This window comes from Ranitomeya variabilis, chromosome 2, assembly GCF_051348905.1.
Source record: "Ranitomeya variabilis isolate aRanVar5 chromosome 2, aRanVar5.hap1, whole genome shotgun sequence".
In the NCBI taxonomy this organism is placed as follows: Eukaryota; Metazoa; Chordata; class Amphibia; order Anura; family Dendrobatidae; genus Ranitomeya; species Ranitomeya variabilis.
In genome coordinates, this window is record NC_135233.1 from 554,642,180 (window position 1) to 554,664,344 (window position 22,165).

At 44.1% G+C, this 22,165-nt stretch overlaps 2 protein-coding genes across 7 annotated transcripts in view; one reads left to right on the forward strand and one right to left on the reverse strand.

Moving 5' to 3' along the window:
* LOC143807039 (uncharacterized) overlaps positions 1-22,165 on the forward strand; it is a 293,401-nt gene that overhangs the window by 203,870 nt on the left and 67,366 nt on the right. The window lies entirely within an intron of this gene.
* The window catches only part of CHD9 (chromodomain helicase DNA binding protein 9), a 203,831-nt gene continuing 194,880 nt past the window's right edge, over positions 13,215-22,165 (reverse strand). For all 6 annotated transcript variants that reach the window (XM_077288200.1, XM_077288199.1, XM_077288202.1 and 3 more), the window contains one exon: positions 13,215-20,587. In XM_077288200.1, the coding sequence (XP_077144315.1) occupies positions 19,700-20,587 (888 nt within the window). In that variant the 3' untranslated portion in view covers positions 13,215-19,699. The remainder of the gene's footprint in view (positions 20,588-22,165) is intronic.

The following is a 22,165-nucleotide window of genomic DNA, read 5'->3' on the forward strand; positions in this document are numbered from 1 at the left end:
TAAAGCTGAGCTTCAACCTTCTGCCTCTCAGTAAGTGTTTTTTAAAAAACAAAATGGTGTTTAGGGCCTACTAACGGTGTCTGCCCCTCCCTGGTGTTGGCCTCAACTGAATAAAGCTGAGCTTCAACCTTCTGCCTCTCAGTAAGTGTTTTTAAAAAAACAAAATGGTGTTTAGGGCCTACTAACGGTGTCTGCCCCTCCCTGGTGTTGCCCTCAACTGAATAAAGCTGTGCTTCAACCTTCTGGCTTTCAGCCTATAGTATCAGATATTAAACTGCATTTGGCCTTCAACTTTGGTTACGGCCTACTAACGGTGTTTGCCCCTCCCTGGTGTTGCCCTCAACTGAATAAAGCTGAGCTTCAACCTTCTGGCTCTCATTAAGTGTTTTTTAAAAAACAAAATGGTGTTTAGGGCCTACTAACGGTTTCTGCCCCTCCCTGGTGTTGGCCTCAACTGAATAAAGCTGAGCTTCAACCTTCTGCCTCTCAGTAAGTGTTTTTTAAAAAACAAAATGGTGTTTAGGGCCTACTAACGGTGTCTGCCCCTCCCTGGTGTTGCCCTCAACTGAATAAAGCTGAGCTTCAACCTTCTGGCTCTCATTAAGTGTTTTTTAAAAAACAAAATGGTGTTTAGGGCCTACTAACAGTTTCTGCCCCTCCCTGGTGTTGGCCTCAACTGAATAAAGCTGAGCTTCAACCTTCTGGCTCTCATTAAGTGTTTTTTAAAAAACAAAATGGTGGTTAGGGCCTACTAACGGTTTCTGCCCCTCCCTGGTGTTGTCCTCAACTGAACAAAGCTGAGCTTCCACATTCTGGCTTTCGGCCTATACTATCAGATATTAAACTGCATTTGGCCTACTAGTGTGGTTAGGCCCTTGAAACAGTGTCTGCTGCTCTTGGGTTTGCTACTCCACTGAACAAAGCAATGCCGCCTGTTTAGTCCTGTTACCAATTTTGATCTGCATTTAGCCTACTTTATTCTTTGGCCCTATATCTGTTTCCTCCTCATCCTGCCCATTGCCCAGCCACTGCTAGATGAGTCTGCTGGTACATTGACCTAGACCACTACATTCCCCTTGTACTCTACACAGCCAGAATCTGACCCTGTTGAAAGTAAGGTTCCCCTTCCCGCATATTATACCACCTTACACAGGGACAAAGAGGAAGGTGCAGATGAAAGTGCAGGTTCCTTCATCAGGTGGGGGGGGCATACTCGTTGGCGACGTCACTGGCACAGGGCCACTCAGAGTACGCAAATGTGTCGCTGCTGGTGGGAGGCGCCCCCGCCATGCAAACACACCGCCGTACTTTGAGGGGCCCTGTGCCAGTGCCAATGCGAATGAGTGGGCCCCCCCTGCTTGCTCAGGATCACAGCACTTGCAACGTTGAAATACTTACCTCTCCCTGCTCCACCGCCATGACGTAGTCCACGTTTCCTGGGCCCACTAAAACCTTGAACCAGCCCTACCCCCCACAACTTTTGCCAAATGACCCCCAATTTCCAGTGCCCAACTATTATTATAAAGTTAATTAAGATTGACAAGCTTCAGAAAACAAGAATGGATGTTTTTGGCAGTAAAATGGGCACTGTAGGTGTTTTCCTGGCCTCCACTCACTGCCGGCTATGCTTCCCCATTGACTTGCATTGGGTTTCGTGTTTCGGTCGATCCCCGACTTTTAGCGATAATCGGCCGACTTCACTCGACTCGACTCTGGACTAAATCGGGTTTCACAAAACCAGACTCGATCTTAAAAAAATGAAAGTCGCTCAACCCTAATAATCACGCTTCACCTTTTCATACGGTATGTTCTCACATTTGATATAATGTTGTTCTTTGCCTTGTATAGTATCCATCTTCCTCCTATATATTTTTTTCCGTTTATCTGATAACTAGCCACAGCATTTCTCTATGAGTGTATATTTGATACATTATGTTTGTATATACTTTGTTTTTTTTATTGTCACCCACTGTTGTTATTTTTATTTACTGTATATGTCTGTACACAATTTTACAGTCATTGATGAAGGTCCCGGTTAGGGACCGAAACGTCTGGCTTACATTGGGATGAATAAATCCTTCCTATTCTTTCACCGCTAAGTTGAGTGCTGGGTTTTGCTTTATTTGTCACTACGGTTTGGGAACCTACCCAGGCACCACTAAGTTAGTTGTGCACACGTCGCTTTATCACTTAGCTATTTAAGTCTGAGAAATCAGACCCCATACAGATCAATCATACAGCATATCATTCTTATAGATTCATCAAAATTTGTTAACATAAGAGCGTATGATCTGCTGCAGTCACAAAGTGTCCACATCATGTTCCCGTACTTTTCGTCTCCTACCTCGGAATGACACAAGTTGTTCATCCACAGTGACATTTTTCTTCTTAGACTGAATTGCTGGCATCAGACTAGTTGTCTGGGAATCGGCCGCATCAGATCCAACTTCAGAATCCGGATTCTCATGAATCACTCTCCGGCCACTTATGGGGTCGTCGTCTTCGGGCACTTTCTCCAGTTGATATCTTCTTCTGAGGCGTTGGCAAACTTCTCCAATTCATCGTCACTCAATGGGCGTCTTCTCCACATTTTTGTCCAACTTTCCAAATAGTGGACATTCACAATTTTCATGGGGTAAAATCAGTGTTGTGAAATGAAATAGCACTACACGAATACCCAGTAATGATAATAAAATTACAATCACCGACACCACGGGATCGGTGGCAGCATGGGAGGTATCTGCTTTATTTTAAGTAGGGGTTGTCTTAGTAGTGGACAACGCCTTTAATATATTTTTTTTAACAAGTGATTTTTGGTTATTTGAACATGAGTATAACACTCTAATACTTCTGGATAGTGATGCCAGCCGGCCAGTGGGGGCCACTATTGGGTCCTTGGCAGCCGTGATGGTACATTGGCACTACCCCCATTAGGTTTTGCATGTGGTGGTGATGGTCTGACAGACGGAGCTTCCCTCCTCTTCTGGTTAACCAACTAGTTAGTGTGGTCAGTCTTTCAGCAGGAGCCCAGGTATATAGGTCAGCCGTGATCTACAGCTTATCACCCGGGTGCAACGACTGTGCCCACCGTCATATGGCATTGGGGTCCATGTTTCATGTGGCTTCCAGTGGGTCTGTTTATGTTGCAAGAATGTAGGGACATCCTTCCTCACATAGACTGTTCCTTCCTTTAAGGGTAGGTGCAGACAACCATATTATTGGCTAGAGCCAACAAAACATCAGATCGCACCTGGACCAATGATATGCTATGAGGCCGTGCACACGTCCAATATTTTCCTTTATTCAATCTAGGAGTTATGTGGATATCGTCGGCGCTGCTGTAAAGTTGAATGTCCAGGCATATTGAAATAAAGATAATGGTTTTATTCTCAATGCATTTCAAAGTCACTAGGACTTCTTCCTCAGGATCCGCACTAATGCAGATTGCCATCCATACCTCATCTTCCACACCAACTGCTATCCGTGCCCCCACTATCACAAAGATGCCCTGTATAACACACATCTCTATCCATACCCTTAAATCTCTAGCACACAGTTCCCATAGCTCCCCCTCTATAAAAAAAAAAGCTCCCATTTCCCTTTCATGGCTATACAAGTCTCCTCACTCTGACAAGCCAGGCCTGGTTTATCACTCTCCGCAAGGAGAAACATTACCCCTTAGATCACAGTCTTAAGCCTCTCACCCAGCAAAATCAGATCTCATGCTTTGCACTGAGGAGGGGCAACATTCAGAAACGCTGTGTATATAAATTGAGATTCTGGTTTGGCTTTTGCCCTAACTTTGTAGCAAGGCTCTTTATAGAGTCCATATTGACTTATAGGTGGCGCTAGAGTTCTCGTCCTCTTCCTCTCTGAAGAGACTATTTGCATATTTAATTTCACAGAGGAGCACTGCATGGCGTATATACCATATTTTTTGGACCATAAGATGCACTTTTTTCGCCCAAAATCATGGGGGAAAATGAGGTTGTGTCTTATAGTTGCAATATAGTTACAAATCCTGGCAGCGGTCCCGATGCAGGAGGGCCCGATGTAGCTGGAGCGGATGTAGCTGTACTCTGTGGTATGGTGGTGTTGGGACTCCGTAGTGTGGTGATAGCGGGGCTATGTGCTGCGTGGGGGGCTCCGCCGGCATTTCGTCAAAGCCCGGAAGCCCCCGCAGCTCCGTTGCTGTGACGTGGTGGCCTCAGGAAAGATGGCTGCCGGGGGCGGTGCATGATCAGATTCAAATCTCGGCCACGAGACCTCGTCTCCCGATATATCAGGATGAGATCTCATTGCCGAGATCTGAATCTGAGCATGCGCTGCCCCCGGCGGCCGTCTTTCCAGAGGACACTGGTAGCCATATTCCCGGAGGCCTCCGAGTCGTAGCAACGGAGCTGCGGGGGCATCCGGGCTTTGACGAAATGCCGGCGGATCCCCCCACGCAGTACAGAGAGCCGCTGCAGCCCCGACACCACCGTCCCACAAAGCACAGCTACCCCACAGGCCACCGCAGCCCCACAGAGCACTGCAGCCCCACAAGCCACCACAGCCAAAACAGAGCAGCAGCAACACCGCTCCAGCCTGGGATGGGATTTCCCAGAGTCCACCGCACCAGCCTGGACCACCGAACAACCTCTGTGACTACTCCTCCACTAGTGCCGAAACCTCTCCTCGGTAAGCTGAATTCCGACTGTAAGACGGACACCCATTTGACACATTTTTCCCCCCCCCTATTTTCCTTCTGAAAATTTGGGGTGTGTCTTATGGCCCGGTGCGTCTTATAGTCCAAAAAATTCGGTAAGTCTCCTCACTCTGACATGCCAGGCCTGGCTTATCACTCTCCATAAGGAGAAACGTTACTCCTTAGATTCCTCTCTATAACACACAGTTCCCCCTCTGTAAAAAAAGACAGCACCCTATGTATGTAACCCACAGCTCCCCATTGTTCCCCCTCTGTAATAGACAGCTCCCCATGGTTCCCCCTCTCTAATAGGCAGCTCCCCATGGTTCCTCCCTATAACACACACATCAACATGGTTCCCCCTCTGTAACACAGTTTGCCACAGTTTCTCTTCTATAACAGACAGCTCCCCACGGTTCTCTCCTAACAGACAGCTCCCCATGGTTCTCTCCTAACAGACAGCTCCCCATGGTTCCTCCCTTGGTAACAACTCACCACAGTTCCCTCCGAACACACAGCTTTTCAGTTTCCTCCTAACAGACAGCTCCCCACAGTTTCCTCCTAGCAAACAGCTCCCCACAGCTTCCTCCTGACAGCTCCGCAGTTTCATCCTAACAGACAGCTTCCCACAGTTCCCTCCTAGCAGACAGCTCCCCATAGTTTCCTCCTAACAGACAGATCCCCACAGTTCCCTCCAAACAGACAGCCCCCCGCAGTTCCCTCCTTACACCTTACAGACAGCCCCCCTCAGTTCCCTCCTTAGACAGCCCCCCACAGTTCCCTCCTTACAGACAGCTCCCCACAGTTCCCTTCTGACAGACAGCTCCCCACGGCTCCCTCCTAACAGACAGCCCCCCACGTTCCTCCCTCGGTAACAGCCACCCCCCCCCCGTTTCCTTCTAACAGACAGCTCCCAATGGTTCCTCCCTCGGTAACAGACAGCTCCTCAGTTTCCTCCTAACAGACAGCTCCCCATTAGGGTGACCACAAAAAATCGATGTTGGAATTTTGTCCGTCTGGACCCCACAAAACGATTCCCCTTTCCGGATATTGAGATAGCCAAAATTTGAGCTCGATCAAACGACGTTAACCCGTGCCGCTCATCGCTCAAAGTTTGAAAAAATCTGAATTTTTGCCCAAAAAGCTGACATATGAAGCCATAACTCCAGAATGGTAAATAATAAAAACACGCTTAATATCTCAAAAGAAAGCTAATGTTGTTCTTCAAAATTTATATTTTATACATAATTGTTATTTTAAGTCAAACTGAGTTAAAACATCTTTTAGCCCCAAGAACGTGACCTGGTACCACTAGGAGCATACTTCGTATATTTTGTTATTAAGTGATACATTTTTTTTTTTTTGGTATATTTTTGAGTTTAAAGTAGAAATATAATAAAAAAACAAGTAATACTGATAAGTCTAATGACTTTTTTTATTTTAAAATATAAAAATGAGGTATTTAATACATACAAAACAGACACAGAAAAGTTACAGACGTAGTACCTACATGAGTTGATAATTTTACATAGTTATCTAATCTAATCTGACTGCGCTCCTCATAAAAACAAGCACATGCTGCTTACAATTTTCCAAGTGTGTGTTATTGTTTTTATAGCTATTATAGTATTATTTTAAAAGATATTTGAAAATATTTTATTGAAATTTAAGTTAATATATATTTTTTCGTTTTTGTAGTTAACTGTTATTTACCTATTGGACTCTGAAATGGCATTCACATCAGGTGTACAAAGCCGGAACAAGGATAAATTATTTCTTGTGGGCTATCCCATTCACCAGATCACCGGTTGTAAACTACCCTCAAATCGTCAAGTCTTAAGTGCTTTATTTTATAATAAATTAATATTATATTAATATATTAATATATATATATATATATATATAAATATATTAATTTATAATATAATACCTTGACCCTCTTGAGTACAAAGTCTCGAAAACTTTATTACATGCTAGAAGGCAAACATTCAGAGAACAATATACTAAAAACATGTTAGATAAAGTAAACATTCCTGAAAAAGAGCCCGTGGTTGTCCATTGGGACGGTAAACTTTTACCGGGTGTTTTAAAAAATGAGCAATGTGAGCGAATAGCTATTGCTATTTCATATGGCGAAAAGGAACAGCTGCTGGGAGTTCCTGTAACAGCAAGCAGCTCTGGAGAGGAGCAAGCCGTAGCCGTATATGAATGCCTACAGGAATGGGGTCTTCCCAACACCGTCAAGGCGATGTGCTTCAACACTGCAGCATCGAACACGGGAAGACTCAAAGGAGCATGCGTCCTATTGGAGCAAATGTTAGGAAGAGAATTGCTACACCTAGCTTGCCGTCACCATATCTTGGAAATTGTGTTAAGAGGCGTATTCGACACAAAAATGGGATCAACCACTGGACCTCATGCAGATATTTTCAAAAGATTCCTCACTGCGTGGCCCAAGATAGACAAAGGAAAATACGACACAGGTATCAGTGACAAGCTAATACAAAAGCAGCTAACTACAGAAGTAATTGCAAATGTTACTGCTGAATTCGAGACCAAATTAACTGAGAGCCACCCCAGAGATGACTACAAGGAGCTGTTGCAGTTGGTTCTCGTATTTGTTGGATCACTAGACGGCAATGTTGTGGGTTTTAGAACTCCAGGAGCCATTCATCATGCTAGGTGGATGGCAAAGGCTATTTACTGCTTAAAAATGTTCATTTTTCGTCGTCAATTTAAGATGTCTAAAGAAGAAGAAAGTTCTGTGCGTGCCATTTCTGTTTTCCTAGTTAAAATTTATTGTAAAGCTTGGTTCAATGCTCCAAAAGCTCATCTTGCGCCAAAGCAAGATTTAGGTATTTTGCATAGTCTGTTAGACTATAAAGAATGTGACAACGACATTGCAGAAATAGCCCTGACCAAATTTTCGAACCATTTGTGGTATTTGAATGCAGAGTTGGTGGGATTATCGTTTTTTGATCCCAACATTACAGACGATTAAAAGTTGTTAATGGCTAATAAATTGCTCAGTAGCACAGATGAACCATCAGAGCACGCTAGGGTTGTAAATCCAAAAGTTAAGAAAGAAAAAGTAAAAGAGGTCGTTGATGGAGGATTGTTAAATTTACTTACCAAAGAAACATTTACATTCTTTGACTGATTTAATATAAAAACGGATTTCCTAAGACAAAATCCAAACACCTGGCCTCAAAATAATGACTTCCAAGAAGGATTGAAAATTGTCAAAACATTAAAAGTAGTTAATGATATGGCTGAGCGTGGTGTTAAATTAATAACCGACTTTAACGACCTTCTGACAAAAAATGAAGAACAAAAGCAATATGTCCTGCAAGTTGTAAGCAAATGCCGAGCATTATATTCTGAAGTTTCAAAAACTACTTTAACAAAACCTCTAGAATAGATTAGATAACTATGTAAAATTATCAACTCATGTAGGTACTACGTCTGTATCTTTTCTGTCTGTTTTGTATGTATTAAATACCTCATTTTTATATTTTAAAATAAAAAAAGTCATTAGACTTATCAGTATTACTTGTTTTTTATTATATTTCTACTTTAAACTCAAAAATATACCAAAAAAAAAAAAATGTATCACTTAATAACAAAATATACGAAGTATGCTCCTAGTGGTACCAGGTCACGTTCTTGGGGCTAAAAGATGTTTTAACTCAGTTTGACTTAAAATAACAATTATGTATAAAATATAAATTTTGAAGAACAACATTAGCTTTCTTTTGAGATATTAAGCATGTTTTTATTATTTACCATTCTGGAGTTATGGCTTCATATGTCAGCTTTTTGGGCAAAAATTCGGATTTTTTCAAACTTTGAGCGACGAGCGGCACGGGTTACCGTCGTTTGATCGAGCTCAAATTTTGGCTATCTCAATATCCGGAAAGGGGAATCGTTTTGTGGGGTCCAGACGGACAAAATTCCCACATTTTTTCAAACCCATATAAGATCCGGTCACCCTACTCCCCATAGTTCCTCCCTTGGTAACAGACAACTCCCCACGGTTCTCTCCTAACAGACAGCTCCCCAAAGTTCCCTCCTAACAGACAGCTCCCCACATTCCTTCCTTGGTAATAGACAGCTCATCACAATTTCCTCCTAACAGACAGCTCCTCACGGTTCCCTCCTTACAGATAGCCCCCACGGTACCCTCGGTAACAGACAGCTTCCCAGTTTCCTTGACAGGTCCCCAGAGTCTCCTAACAGACAGCTACCCACAGTTCCTCTCTCGTTAACAAACAGCTGCCCACGGTTTCTCCCTCGGTAACAGACAGGTCCCCAGTTTCTCCTAACAGACAGCTACCCACGGTTCCTCCCACGGTAACAGACAGCTCCTCACAGTTCCCTCCTTACAGACAGTCCCCATGGTAACAGCTCCCCAGTTTCCTAACAGACAGGTCCCCAGAGTCTCCTGACAGCTATCCACGGTTCCTCCCTCATTAACAAACAGCTACCCATGGTTCCCTCCTAACAGACAGCTACCCACGGTTCCTCCCTCGGTAACAGACAGCTCCTCACAGTTCTCTCCTTATAGACAGCCCCCACGGTACCCTTGGCAACAGCTCCCCAGTTTCCTTCCTTCTAGACAGGTCCCCAGTCTAACAGACAGCTATCAATGGTTCCTCCCTCATTAACAAACAGCTACCCATGGTTCCCTCCTAAGGCCTGTTTCACAGGTCAGTGGCTCCGGTATGTGTGGTGAGTTTCCTCACGTACCGGAGACACTGACTCACGCAGACACATTAAAATCAATGTGCCTCTGAACATGTCGTGTTTTCACGGACCGCACACGGAGAACAGTGTGCACTCTCCTCCATGTGCACGTACCGCCGTAGGAGAAACAGCGCTAGAGTTAAGCGCTGTCCCCTGCTTTTGGTGCTGAAGCCGGCATTCATTCCTTCTCCCCAGCAGCGTTCGCTGGAGAGAAGGAATGAATGCCGGCTTCAGCACCAAAAGCAGGGGACAGCGCTTAACTCTAGCGCTGTCTCCTGCACGGTCCGTGTGGTCCTCAGTCGGCACACGGCTGCCGCACGTGTGCCACACTGATGTGCCACGTGAGCACACGGACACGGATAACTCCGGTACCGATTTTTCCGGTACCGGAATTATCTGGACGTGTGAGACTGGCCTAACAATTATCCATGGTTCCTCCTTCATTAACAAACAACTACCCATGGTTCCCTCATAACAGACAGCTACCCAGGGTTCCTCCCTCGGTAACAGACAGCTCCCATAGTTCAACCCTTTGTAACAGACAGCTCCCCATGCTCCCACCCGACAGTTAACTGTGCACATCTGTGTATAGTACTCCACCCCTCAGTGACTTGACCCATAGCAGGAAGCTAAACTGATCACTGCTTCCTGTTTTCTGTACTGATCACAGAGATAAGTGCAGGGAGGACCAAGAACTGTAGAACAGCTTCACAGCCTCTCCAGTCAAGTAGGAAAGCTTCATTAGTGCTTTGCCCAGTCATTAAAGAGAATATATTGTCAGAAAATTACCACTATGCAGGTCATGTTTTTGTCAAATATATATATTTTTAAATCTTGCTAATTTTTTTTCTAAATTCTATTTAAATCTTGCTAATTTTTTATAGAATTTCATGTGTTTAACCCCTTTACCTCCGAGGGAGGTTTGCATGTTAATGACCAGGACAATTTTTAAATTTCTGACCACTGTCCCTTTATGAGGTAATAACTCATAAACGCTTTAACGGATCTTGGCGATTCTACATTGTTTTTTTTTTCATGACATATTGTACTTCATGACAGTGGTAAAATTTCTTCGATATCACTTGTGTTTATTTGTGTAAAAAAACTAAGCTTTTGCGAAAATTTAGCAATTTTTAAACTTTGATTTTTTTATGCCCTTAAATCACAGAAATATGTCACACAAAATAGTTCATATATAATATTCCCCACGTCTACTTTACATCAGCACAATTTTGGAAACATTTTTTTTCATTAGGAAGTTATAAGGGTTAAAAGTTGACCAGCGAATTCTCATTTTTTTGCCACAAAATTTACAAAACCATTTTTTTAGGGACTACCTCACATTCGAAATCACTTTGAGGGGTCTATAAGGCAGAAAATACCCAAAAGTGACACCATTCTAAAAACTACACCTCTCAAGCTAAGCAAAATAACATTCAAGAAGTTTATTAACCCTTCAGGTAAATCCACAGGAATTAATGGAATGTGAAAGGTAAAAACGAACATTTAATTTTAACTTTTTTTCACTAAAATGTAACTTTAGACTATTTTTTTTATTTTCACAACGGTAACAGGAAAAAATGGTCCCCAAAAATTTATAATGCAATTTCTCCTGAACATGCCGATACCCAATATATGGGGAAAAACCACTGTTTGGGCACACGGCAGGGCTTCGAAGAGGAGTGCCGTTTGACTTTTTCAGTGCAAAATTGGCTGGAATTGAGATAGGACACCATGTTGCGTTTGGAGAGTTCCTGATGTGCCTAAACAGTGGAAACCCCCCACAAGTGACCCCATTTTGAAAACTAGATCCCCAAGGAACTTATCTAGATGTGTGGTGAACACTTTGAACCCCCAAGTGTTTCAATAAAGTTTATAATGTAGCACCGTGAAAATAAAAAATCATATTTTTTTCCACAAAAATGATTTTTTTAGCCCCCAATTTTTTATTTTCCCAAGAGTAACAGGAGAAATTGGACCTCAAAAGTTGTTAACCAATTTGTCCTTAGTAGGCTGATACCCCATATGAGGGAGAAAACTACTGTTTGGGCGCATGGCAGAGCTCGGAAGGGAAGTAGTGACGTTTTGGAATGCAGACTCTGATGGAATGGTCTGCGGGGGTCATGTCCCATTTTGGAAACTAGACCCCCTAAGGAATTTATCTAGATGTGCCTAAACAGTGGCAATGCCCAACAAGTGCCCCCTTTTTGGAACTAATCTACTGTTTCCTGGTATGTGAATTTTATAATGTAGTGGCATACGTGAGTTGTGTAGTGTTCGTTAGGTTGTCATACATCAGTTGGGTAAGTCAGAAGTGAAATTGGCAGTGCATGGAGGTGTGGTACAGTCTGAAACATCTTTCATACACAGGCCAGGTTTATTGGGGCAGCTGTCGCATTGACAAATGGTATCCTTGCATATTCCCATTTTGTAACACACTCGGAAACTCTTTTGTGACTTGCCTTTTTTTCCAGTTTGCTGGATCTTCCCCGGGAAATATTGACTTGGTATGATACAAGCACCTTCAGTTCTGGAAGTACTGGGGCCCATCTGATTTCCAAAGATTAAGGCCTTAATCACTACCTCCTGGAACTGAAAGTACGATGTAGCCGTCTGGCCTGCACATCGTGACAGCAGGAAAGTGTTGAGCATTGTCATTTGTACAATGTGCACAGCCAGCTTTTTGTAATATACCTTGGCCTTTTTTCAAAGCACTGTACGGCTGGAAGAGTTGATCAGCGAGATCAATGCCCCCCATGTTTTTGTTGTACCTCAGTACACAGTCAGGTTTGCTGACCTGTGCAGAGAGAGGTACCTCGTACAGTGCCAAGGGCGCTGCCATCACCATGCATGGTGGTCAAGAAAAAGACATCCCTCTTGTAGTTGTACTTGACCACCAGCAGGTGGTCGCTACATTGGGCTCTGTTGTCACCCCTTCTAAGCATCTGCCCAATTAGCGTTTTCGGGAGGCCTCTCTGATTTTTGAGGACAGTACTGCAGGCTGTGGTACCTCGTGCAGAGGGTTTTGAAGAGTGGGATGCTGGTAGATAAGTTATCCACGTAGAGGTGATAACCGTTATCCAGCACTGGGTGCACCAAATCCCATATAATTTTCCCATTCACTCCCGGGACAGGGGGGCATTCAGGGGATTCAATCCTGGTGTCCTTTCCTTCGTATACTCTAAATCTGTGGGTGTACCCTGAGGTACTCTCACACAGCTTGTAGAGTTTACTTCCGTACCTGGCCCTCTTGCTGGGCAGGTACTGACGGAATCTGAGCCTTCACTTAAAATTAAGGACATCCACACAGATGTCCCTTTGGGTCACGTACACTTCAGCAACTTTTTGTTGAAGTGTTTGATGACTGGCCGAACTTTAAACAGACGGTCAAAGTTGAGGTCATCTCTGGGAGGACATTTATAATGCAGGAATTTGTTGATGGCCTCAAAACTAGTCTGGGCCATGACTATTAGGAACACTAGTGTGTTCAAAACAGCTGACATGTGCCAGAAAAGATGTGGGCTCACCGTCGGAGCCCAGATCAAAGGGAGGGTGTCCAACATCGGCATACTATTACGCCTGCTGTCAGAAAGGGGTTAAAATTCTCAGAGTCAAAGAAAGAAGTTTTATTCCAATTAACAAACCCCACCTCCCTCTAAAAAAAATAAAATGGACTTTTTTGAGTGTTGTGTGCAGGTTTTCAAGGACTCACGGTGGGATGAAGTTCTTCTAGTTCTTCCCTTCAAATGAAGTTTCACAGATCGAAGAAAGTTCCATCACAAGTAGTCAAAGAATATGTTTAATAAAAAATAATTAAACTTCCATTTGCTCTATAGAACATCATAGAAAGTAATTCAATAAATTACAAAGGACTTTTCTCTGAAGACGAACTACAAGCCGATTCAGACCACACGGAACACAACCGGCATATTGCAGGTATCTGAAAACATAGTAGACACGCAGGTCGTAAAGCCGGAAACATGGGCTATAAATACGAGTCGTAAAACGGCTAACATTCTCATACTATCTACCGACACACATTGTAAAAATATCCAGAGACTCGATACTGCTAGTGGGATTCATCGATTCCTTAAGTGCTTTGCTTTTCCTCCAGATCTAGCCAGTCCTTCATGTGCTTCCCTAGAAAGCAGGTGGAAATCCCGCTGTAGTGTCACCATATTGCAAATGCTTGAAGTGTGTCAATGTCATTGATTTTGGACGAGATTTCGATGCCAACAGTGGAATGTAGACACTTTCGAAAAAACATAAATGCTTAAGGCTAGAGTTCTGCGTAGGCCTGTAACATCTGTATACGTTAGGTGGAAAGAAGTCCTACAAAGAGGAGCTCAAACGTACTTGCAGTACCCACAGATGACCAGTAGGAGGCACATTCACCAATGTAATGCGTATATTCATCATTTGCGTTTTTATCGTCTTATGATATTTGTTGCCCTTTTTGCACCGAATTCTTCAAAACGGAGCACGCGGGTTTATAAATTTTTGCGCAAAGTCAAAAATCGTCTTTATTCTAGTCTTTTAAACTTTTTTTTATTTTTCAAAATATCAGTGAGAAAAAATGACATTTTGCAAAATGTCTCAAAATTTTGTTTTCTACCATATAAAAAATGACTCCGGGGGCTGGTTGGGAACGGGAGTACAATAGCGCAAAAAATGTTGCCATTTTTCAAAAAAGTTAAAATTGATGAATGGAAATCATCTGGGAAGCCTAAACCATGGCGAGAATGGTAGACTAAAACAGAAAGACAAAAAAACCCCAGATGAACTCATAAAAAGGCGACTCTAAAAAAAAGGCGCAAGTATAAAGAGGAGAATGGGGCAAAATAATGCAAAAATAGGCGCAAAAAGCAATGACGCATAGACCCCATGATCTGCAAATCAATGCTAAGTAGGGAACCTGTAAAGCAATTCACAGGTTTCTTAGTGTATTATCGTACGCACTGTGAATGAAAAGATTGAAGCCCTGGTGTGCCCCCTACACAATTGGTTAGAAACCAGTCCCTAACGTGGAAATGCTCTCGGCAGTAAGTGCTTGAGTGACGGCTATAGCGCCTAACCGCAACAGCTGCCACTTAAAGGGAAACTGTTAGCAGGTTTTTGCTGTGTAATCCGAGCAGCACAATGTAGAGGCAGAGAGCCCGATTCCAACGATATGTCACTCACTAGGCTGTTTCAATAAAATCAGTATTTTATCAACAACAGATTATCACTACAGGACTAGATGTCTGGTGTCTCCTAGTCAACTGCTCTGTAAATCCCCGCCTCCACCACTGAGTGGCTGCTGTCAATGTATAGTGTACACAGAAAGCAGCCAATCAGTGTTGTGGGCGGGTTTATATAGAGCTCAGCATTCGAGTTTTACTAGGTCTGCAGTACAGAAAACTGTGATTCTATCACAACTACCGATCCCAGGAAACAAAGGATACATCGCATGAATCAAGCTCTCAGCCCTTTTATCATGCTGCTCTCTGCAGCAAAAAAGCTGATGACGGATTCCTTTGAAAAGCAGTAGGCAGTGTAGAGATCATTAGAGCACTTCAGTGTTAGGCACCATCTTTGGAGCACTTTGGGAAGGAGAGACCACAGGATCAAACTTCAGCTTCACAGTGATGCTGATAATAAAACCATACACATGTATGCCTGCTCTATGTCCCAGTAACATTGGAGCTGGGCCTCATGAATTCTAGGCGTCTCACATACAGTTTCCTTCTGTTGTAGCATTATGTCTGCACTACAGCCTTACACATTACCCCTTTAATAGGTTACTACAAGTCACCATTGCATTTGCTTAGGATGTGCTAGTGAAAGCCACAAGGTCCTCTTTTGTTTCGGGATGTGTTTGGAAAAAAGGCTCATGCTAGCATACTGGTGCCTACTGATACATACTGGTGTGGGCATTATCTGAGTATGGTATTGGAACACTATGAAAAATAACTATTTCCTCACATTGAAGATGTAAGTGCTACATGATACCCAGGTGCTGAGTGATGTGTGGGCTGGTGGCACAGTTGTGAGCATTGCCAAATTCTAAAGATGCCCGACACATGATGTAGCAGCAAAACAAGTCCAGGCACAATAAGGGGTTGTTCACTTTTGGGGATTTTAATTTTTTTCATTAAACCCATGTATTTTGGGCTGAAAAATCATTTTTACAATTGGGTTTTTGTTAAAAATAGTGCACCGTTTGCCTTCTATAGCCTCTGTATTAGGACTCGCCCACACAGACATCGATTCTCTTTTGTGAGAGAATTGGGTCGATTATGCTAATGACACTCGGCTCAATATCAGAGTCTGATCTGAGTGTTATCCGATTCTCTCATGTGAGCACAGGTGTGAAGATGGAGGACGTAATTTCTCCATCTTCTCCGTTGTCGCTGTCTGTCATGCGATTCTCTCATGTGAGCACAGGTGTGAAGATGGAGGACATATTTTCTCCATTGTCCCGGTCTGTTATCTGATTCTCTCATGTGAGCACAGGTGTGAAGATGGAGGACGTAATTTCTCCATCTTCTCCATTGTCTCTGTTATCCGATTCTCTCATGTGTGCACAGGTGTGAAGTTGGAGGACGTAATTTCTCCATCTTCTCCATTGTCTCTGTCTGTTATCCGATTCTCTCATGTGAGCACAGGTGTGAAGATGGAGGACGTAATTTCTCCATCTTCTCCATTGTCTCTGTCTGTTATCCGATTCTCTCATGTGAGCACAGGTGTGAAGATGGAGGACGTAATTTCTCCATCTTCTCTGCATAAAATTGGACTGCACTGGGATGACAGACTTGTATGGGTGCGCGTGATGTAATCATCAGAGGCACTCGTAGCATGCTGCAATTGTTTCCTCCGAATCAGCACGAGAAAAAAAACACAGATCTGCACTGCCCCTGTATAACATTAGGCCAAGTGCTGTCCAATAAAACAGTGCAATCTTACACTAACTATTGATGGCTGTAGAATGAGTTAACGAAGAATCTATCAGTGAGCTCACTATGGTGGGGAATTTGTAAGTCTTATCTCTAATTTTTTATCTCCTCTAAGGTAATTTAGGACCATAATAAAGTAGAATCTGCCGATAAAATAAAGAGCCTGTAAAAGCCCAAAGGTGCAACACTTCATGAAATCCAATTGCAAAATTGTAGTTAGCCCTAAATACCTGCACTTATGTAAAAAAAAATGTCACCATTAATAGTTAAATTCTCTGTTCTCATCAGAAGAGCTCCATTCACTCTTATCTGTAAGTAAGTGACTACTTTAGTATAAAGCTGCACTATTGGACACGACCATCAACCACATTGTACGACCAGATCCATCCATGGTCCATGCATTGAATGCCGTCCGTGCTAATCTCACGGGACACTGATCAGGGCTCAGACGATGGCGGGATTGTGGGTGGGAAGAGAACACAGGAACATATATAAGGAGGAGCTAGAAACACAAAGTGACCATCGATTCTTAATGGCCAAAACTAACAGAACAACCAGATATTAGTTGTGGTGGCCACTTGGTCGGCTCACAGTAAATACAGGAGGGTCATGGCATCTACGGCCATAATCAGTGCGGTGGCATAAGGACAAGACAGATTCATCAGAGTGAGTGTGGCCTGGGAATAAGAGGCTTCATCCATTAACAAGCCAAACATTGGATTTTACCAGCTCATGGTATGAAGTAGTGCAGTGTTATAGATACTTCTCACTACTAGTAACCAAAAGTGGCTTAGGAAATGAGGCAACTACAAGAATCATTAGCTACTATTATAGGCATCTTCATAAAATTGGTGCAACCAAAGCGTGTTTTTTACTTGCTGATAAAACGCTATGTAATCTGACAGCAGCATAATGTAGGGACTGAGACCCTGATTCCAGCAAGGTATCACTTAGTTTACTGGGTGCTGCAGTTGGTATAGAACCCCAGTTTTTTCTGCAGCACACCTAGCTGAACCCTGTATAACCCTGCCCACACCACTGATTGGATGCTTTCTGTATACACATTATAGTGACAGAGAGCTGCTAGACAGTGCTGTTGGACTAGAAGCCATGTGACACCTAGTCCCGTAGTGATAATCTCCTGCTGATAAAGCACTGATTCTATTGAAACAAAAAAAACACAGCCCAGCAAGTGACACACTAATGTCGGAATAACAAAAACATTTATTTCCTACCCACAGGATACGTGTATAACTTCTGGAATTTGGCTGCTGAAACTGCCACTGATGACATACAGGAGCCCAAGTTTCCTGTGCGAATGAGTGACTGTGAGAATGAACTGCCGACCAGATCTACAGCCAGTGAATGGAGCAGCGGTCGCACATGCTCAGATCTATAGCCAGTGAATGGAGCAGCGGTCGCATATGCTCAGATCTACAGCCAGTGAATGGAGCAGCGGTCGCACATGCTCAGATCTACAGCCAGTGAATGGAGCAGCGGTCGCACATGCTCAGATCTACAGCCAGTGAATGGAGCAGCAGTCGCACATGATCAGATTTACAGTCAGTAAATAGAGCAGCAGTCGCACATGATCAGATCTACAGCCAGTGAATGGAGCAGCGGTCGCACAAGCTCAGATCTACAGCCAGTAAATGCAGCAGCGGTCGCACATGCTCAGATCTACAGCCAGTGAATGGAGCAGCGGTCGCACATTCTCAGATCTACAGCCAGCGAATTGAGCAGCGGTCGCACATGCTCAGATCTACAGCCAGCAAATGGAGTAGCGGTCGCACATGCTCAGATCTACTGCCAGAGAATGGAGCAGCGGTCGCACATGCTCAGATCTACAGCCAGTGAATGGAGCAGCAGTCGCGCATGCTCAGATGTACAGCCAGTGAATGGAGCAGCGGTCACAAGCTCTCACACTACATACATTGCTGAAGTTAGTCGGTGTGAAACCAATTTTCAGTCAAATATAGAAAAAGAAAAGCGTTTTTTTTCCTCTTCCTATTAAAAAAAAAAAAATCAGAAAAAAAAAACAAAAAAAACCAAACAATTTCTTCAATGGTCTGGATAACAAGTTTAATAAATTACGATAAATAAAATAGTTGAACGTCTACCATCAGGATGATAAATATGGTCGTCCACGAACAGAACAACAGAATGCCACAGTACCTGAGATCTTCCATACTGATAGTAATGACCGTGATGTCAGGGAGGCAGCATTACACATTGGCACCTGATATACATAGAGACTGAGGTTTGGAGATGCCAACCTGCCCGAATACTGATAATCTGACCATTCGTGGACTGGTGGGGTCTAATCTGCTTGAATGCACCGGTGACATAACAGGCATCGAAATTTGGTGGCACTGAGAAATTGAACTTAGGTATAAAAAAATAAAAAAATTAAATCTTTAGTTATCGTGCCTTTTCAGCTTATTCTTGGAGAAGGAACATTTGGTGGAGACATCACCTTTTCTACGAGATGTCACCCGCTTGCCATTTTTCCAGTCCCCTTATGCAGACCCTTGTGCTCCGTAAAGGGGGAGGGTGTCGGATTAGCTTCCATCCTTTGTGCTTTCACATGGGCGAGGCATAAAAACAAGGCTCTTACAGAGTAAAAAAAAAAAAAGAAATTTGGAAATAAATATCTGTGTCGCTCATTTCATGTACCGGTAAGACTACATGACGTTGTCACAACTTTACAAAAATAAAATCAAATCCTATTTTTATGATTTTTTTTTTCCCTTTTTTTTTTTTAAAAGTAAAATAAAAACATTCGTAAATTGCCCCAAATTATTGCTGAGTTCTGTAAATGATGCGCATGAATACATTGTAAAAAAAACAAAAAATAAACTAAAGGCAGAAAAGAAAACCACAATATACTTGGAGGATTCTGTGTTTCACTGCAAATATATTATTTATATACAGCTCTTAGAGAGCACTTTTTTATTTTTCCTTTTTTTGTCGTCCTTTTTTTTCTATTTTTTTTCCATAAAATTACCCCCCGTCCCCTTCCCGCGAACCAAAAATTAATGCCTTTTGCTGCGATTTTCTCGCAGCGCGACGTCTATTTTCTCATTATTACATACAAGTTTGTCTCTGAGAGATTGTTGCATGCAAAAAAACGTTTTCTTAAAACGCCATTTGCATCTTCAGAACAAATACTGAAATGTTCCTCCTGTCCGGAAAAAAAAAATCCTTTGATGCAGTTATTACTGATATTTACAAGTAAAACGATTTTAGGCGGGAGAGGGGGTCCAAAAGGCTTCTTTTTTATCTTTTCTTTTTTTTATTAAATATAATTTAAGTGCAAGTTCAGTAAGGTTCAGTCTTCCTCCGAAGAGTCCGAGTCGTCAGATGAAGATGACGAGGGGCTGTTGGATCCTGATGAAGGGTCTGCCTTCTCAGAACCTTCGTCTGTGCTGTTCTCGTTTTGGGAGCCCCCCTGTGTTGCAGCTTTTTCTTCCCCAATCTGGGCGGCGGGAGGAGACGGTGGTAGTACTGCTGCCGAATCCGAGACTGGAACGGGATCAGTGTTCTTCTTATTATTAGTATTTTGTACATCAAAAACACTGGGCTGGGGCACAGCTGGGATGTGAAGATTAAGGCTTGGAGTGAGGAGCATCCCTGGGTAGAGTATGTTAGGTAACAACAATGGGTTAATCGATAAGGAGCCTGCCTGTAGTGCGGCCCCCATGGACGTGGAAGGAGGGCTCGAGTTTTGCTTGCTTTTGTCCTCTGCCGGAGATATCGTCCTCTCTTTATTGTTATCGGCTTCTTTGCTATCCTTTGTGCAGTTCTTCTTCTTGCCTTCGGCGCAGGGCTGGGAGGACTTATTCAGTAGGCTTCCCATGCCCAGCAGATTGGGCAATCCAGCCATACCAGACAGCAGCATAGGGAACATGGCAGCCATGTTTTTCGCATCGCCGCCAGTTGTAGAGAGGCCAGTGGGTAAACCTATTAATCCCGCTGTTAACTGCAGAGACTGGAGGTTCTGGAAGTTCTGCTGTAGGGCTTGATAGCTGGCCAGATCCATGCTCTGGATCAGCCCATTAGCGAGCAGAGGGTTGACATTCACCGAGTTGCCTGCAGTGGCGGCAGCAGTGGTGGCCTTGGCAATCTCGCTTTTCGGCCTTCTCCCCCTTCGGCTCACTTCCTCGCGCACCACCGGGCCAGTTAGGATACGATCAAACATGCTATCCGGGAGAAAACCCTGCGAGAGAGAAGAATAAAAACAATGGCGTCAATTTTTTGTATTTCATCCACTCAAGATAACCGTCAACTATGTGCTACACCAGATTCTGCCAACTCTGTGCTACACCAGATTCTGCCAACTCTGTGCTACACCAGATTCTGCCAACTCTGTGCTACACCAGATACTGCCAGCTGTGCGCTACACCAGATACTGCCAACTCTGCGCTACACCAGATACTGCCAACTCTGTGCTACACCAGATACTGCCAGCTGTGCGCTACACCAGATACTGCCAGCTGTGCGCTACACCAGATACTGCCAACTCTGCGCTACACCAGATACTGCCAACTCTGCGCTACACCAGATACTGCCAACTCTGCGCTACACCAGATACTGCCAACTCTGCGCTACACCAGATACTGCCAACTCTGCGTTACACCAGATACTGCCAACTCTGTGCTACACCAGATACTGCCAACTCTGCGCTACACCAGATACTGCCAACTCTGCGCTACACCAGATACTGCCAACTCTGCGTTACACCAGATACTGCCAACTCTGTGCTACACCAGATACTGCCAACTCTGCGCTACACCAGATACTGCCAGCTGTGCGCTACACCAGATACTGCCAGCTGTGCGCTACACCAGATACTGCCAACTCTGCGCTACACCAGATACTGCCAACTCTGCGCTACACCAGATACTGCCAACTCTGCGCTACACCAGATACTGCCAGCTGTGCGCTACACCAGATACTGCCAACTCTGCGCTACACCAGATACTGCCAACTCTGCGCTACACCAGATACTGCCAACTCTGCGCTACACCAGATACTGCCAGCTGTGCGCTACACCAGATACTGCCAGCTGTGCGCTACACCAGATACTGCCAACTCTGCGCTACACCAGATACTGCCAACTCTGTGCTACACCAGATACTGCCAACTCTGCGCTACACCAGATACTGCCAGCTGTGCGCTACACCAGATACTGCCAACTCTGCGCTACACCAGATACTGCCAGCTGTGCGCTACACCAGATACTGCCAACTCTGCGCTACACCAGATACTGCCAACTATGTGCTACACCAGATACTGCCAGCTGTGCGCTACACCAGATACTGCCAACTCTGCGCTACACCAGATACTGCCAACTCTGTGCTACACCAGATACTGCCAACTCTGCGCTACACCAGATACTGCCAGCTGTGCGCTACACCAGATACTGCCAACTCTGCGCTACACCAGATACTGCCAACTCTGTGCTACACCAGATACTGCCAACTCTGCGCTACACCAGATACTGCCAACTCTGCGTTACACCAGATACTGCCAACTCTGCGCTACACCAGATACTGCCAACTCTGCGCTACACCAGATACTGCCAACCCTGCGCTACACCAGATTCTGCTAACCCTGCGCTACACCAGACTCTGCCAACTCTGCGCTACACCAGACTCTGCCAACTCTGCGCTACACCAAATACTGCCAACTCTGCGCTAGACCAGATACTGCCAACTCTGTGCTACACCAGATACTGCCAACTCTGCGCTACACCAGATACTGCCAACTCTGTGTTACACCAGATTCTGCCAAC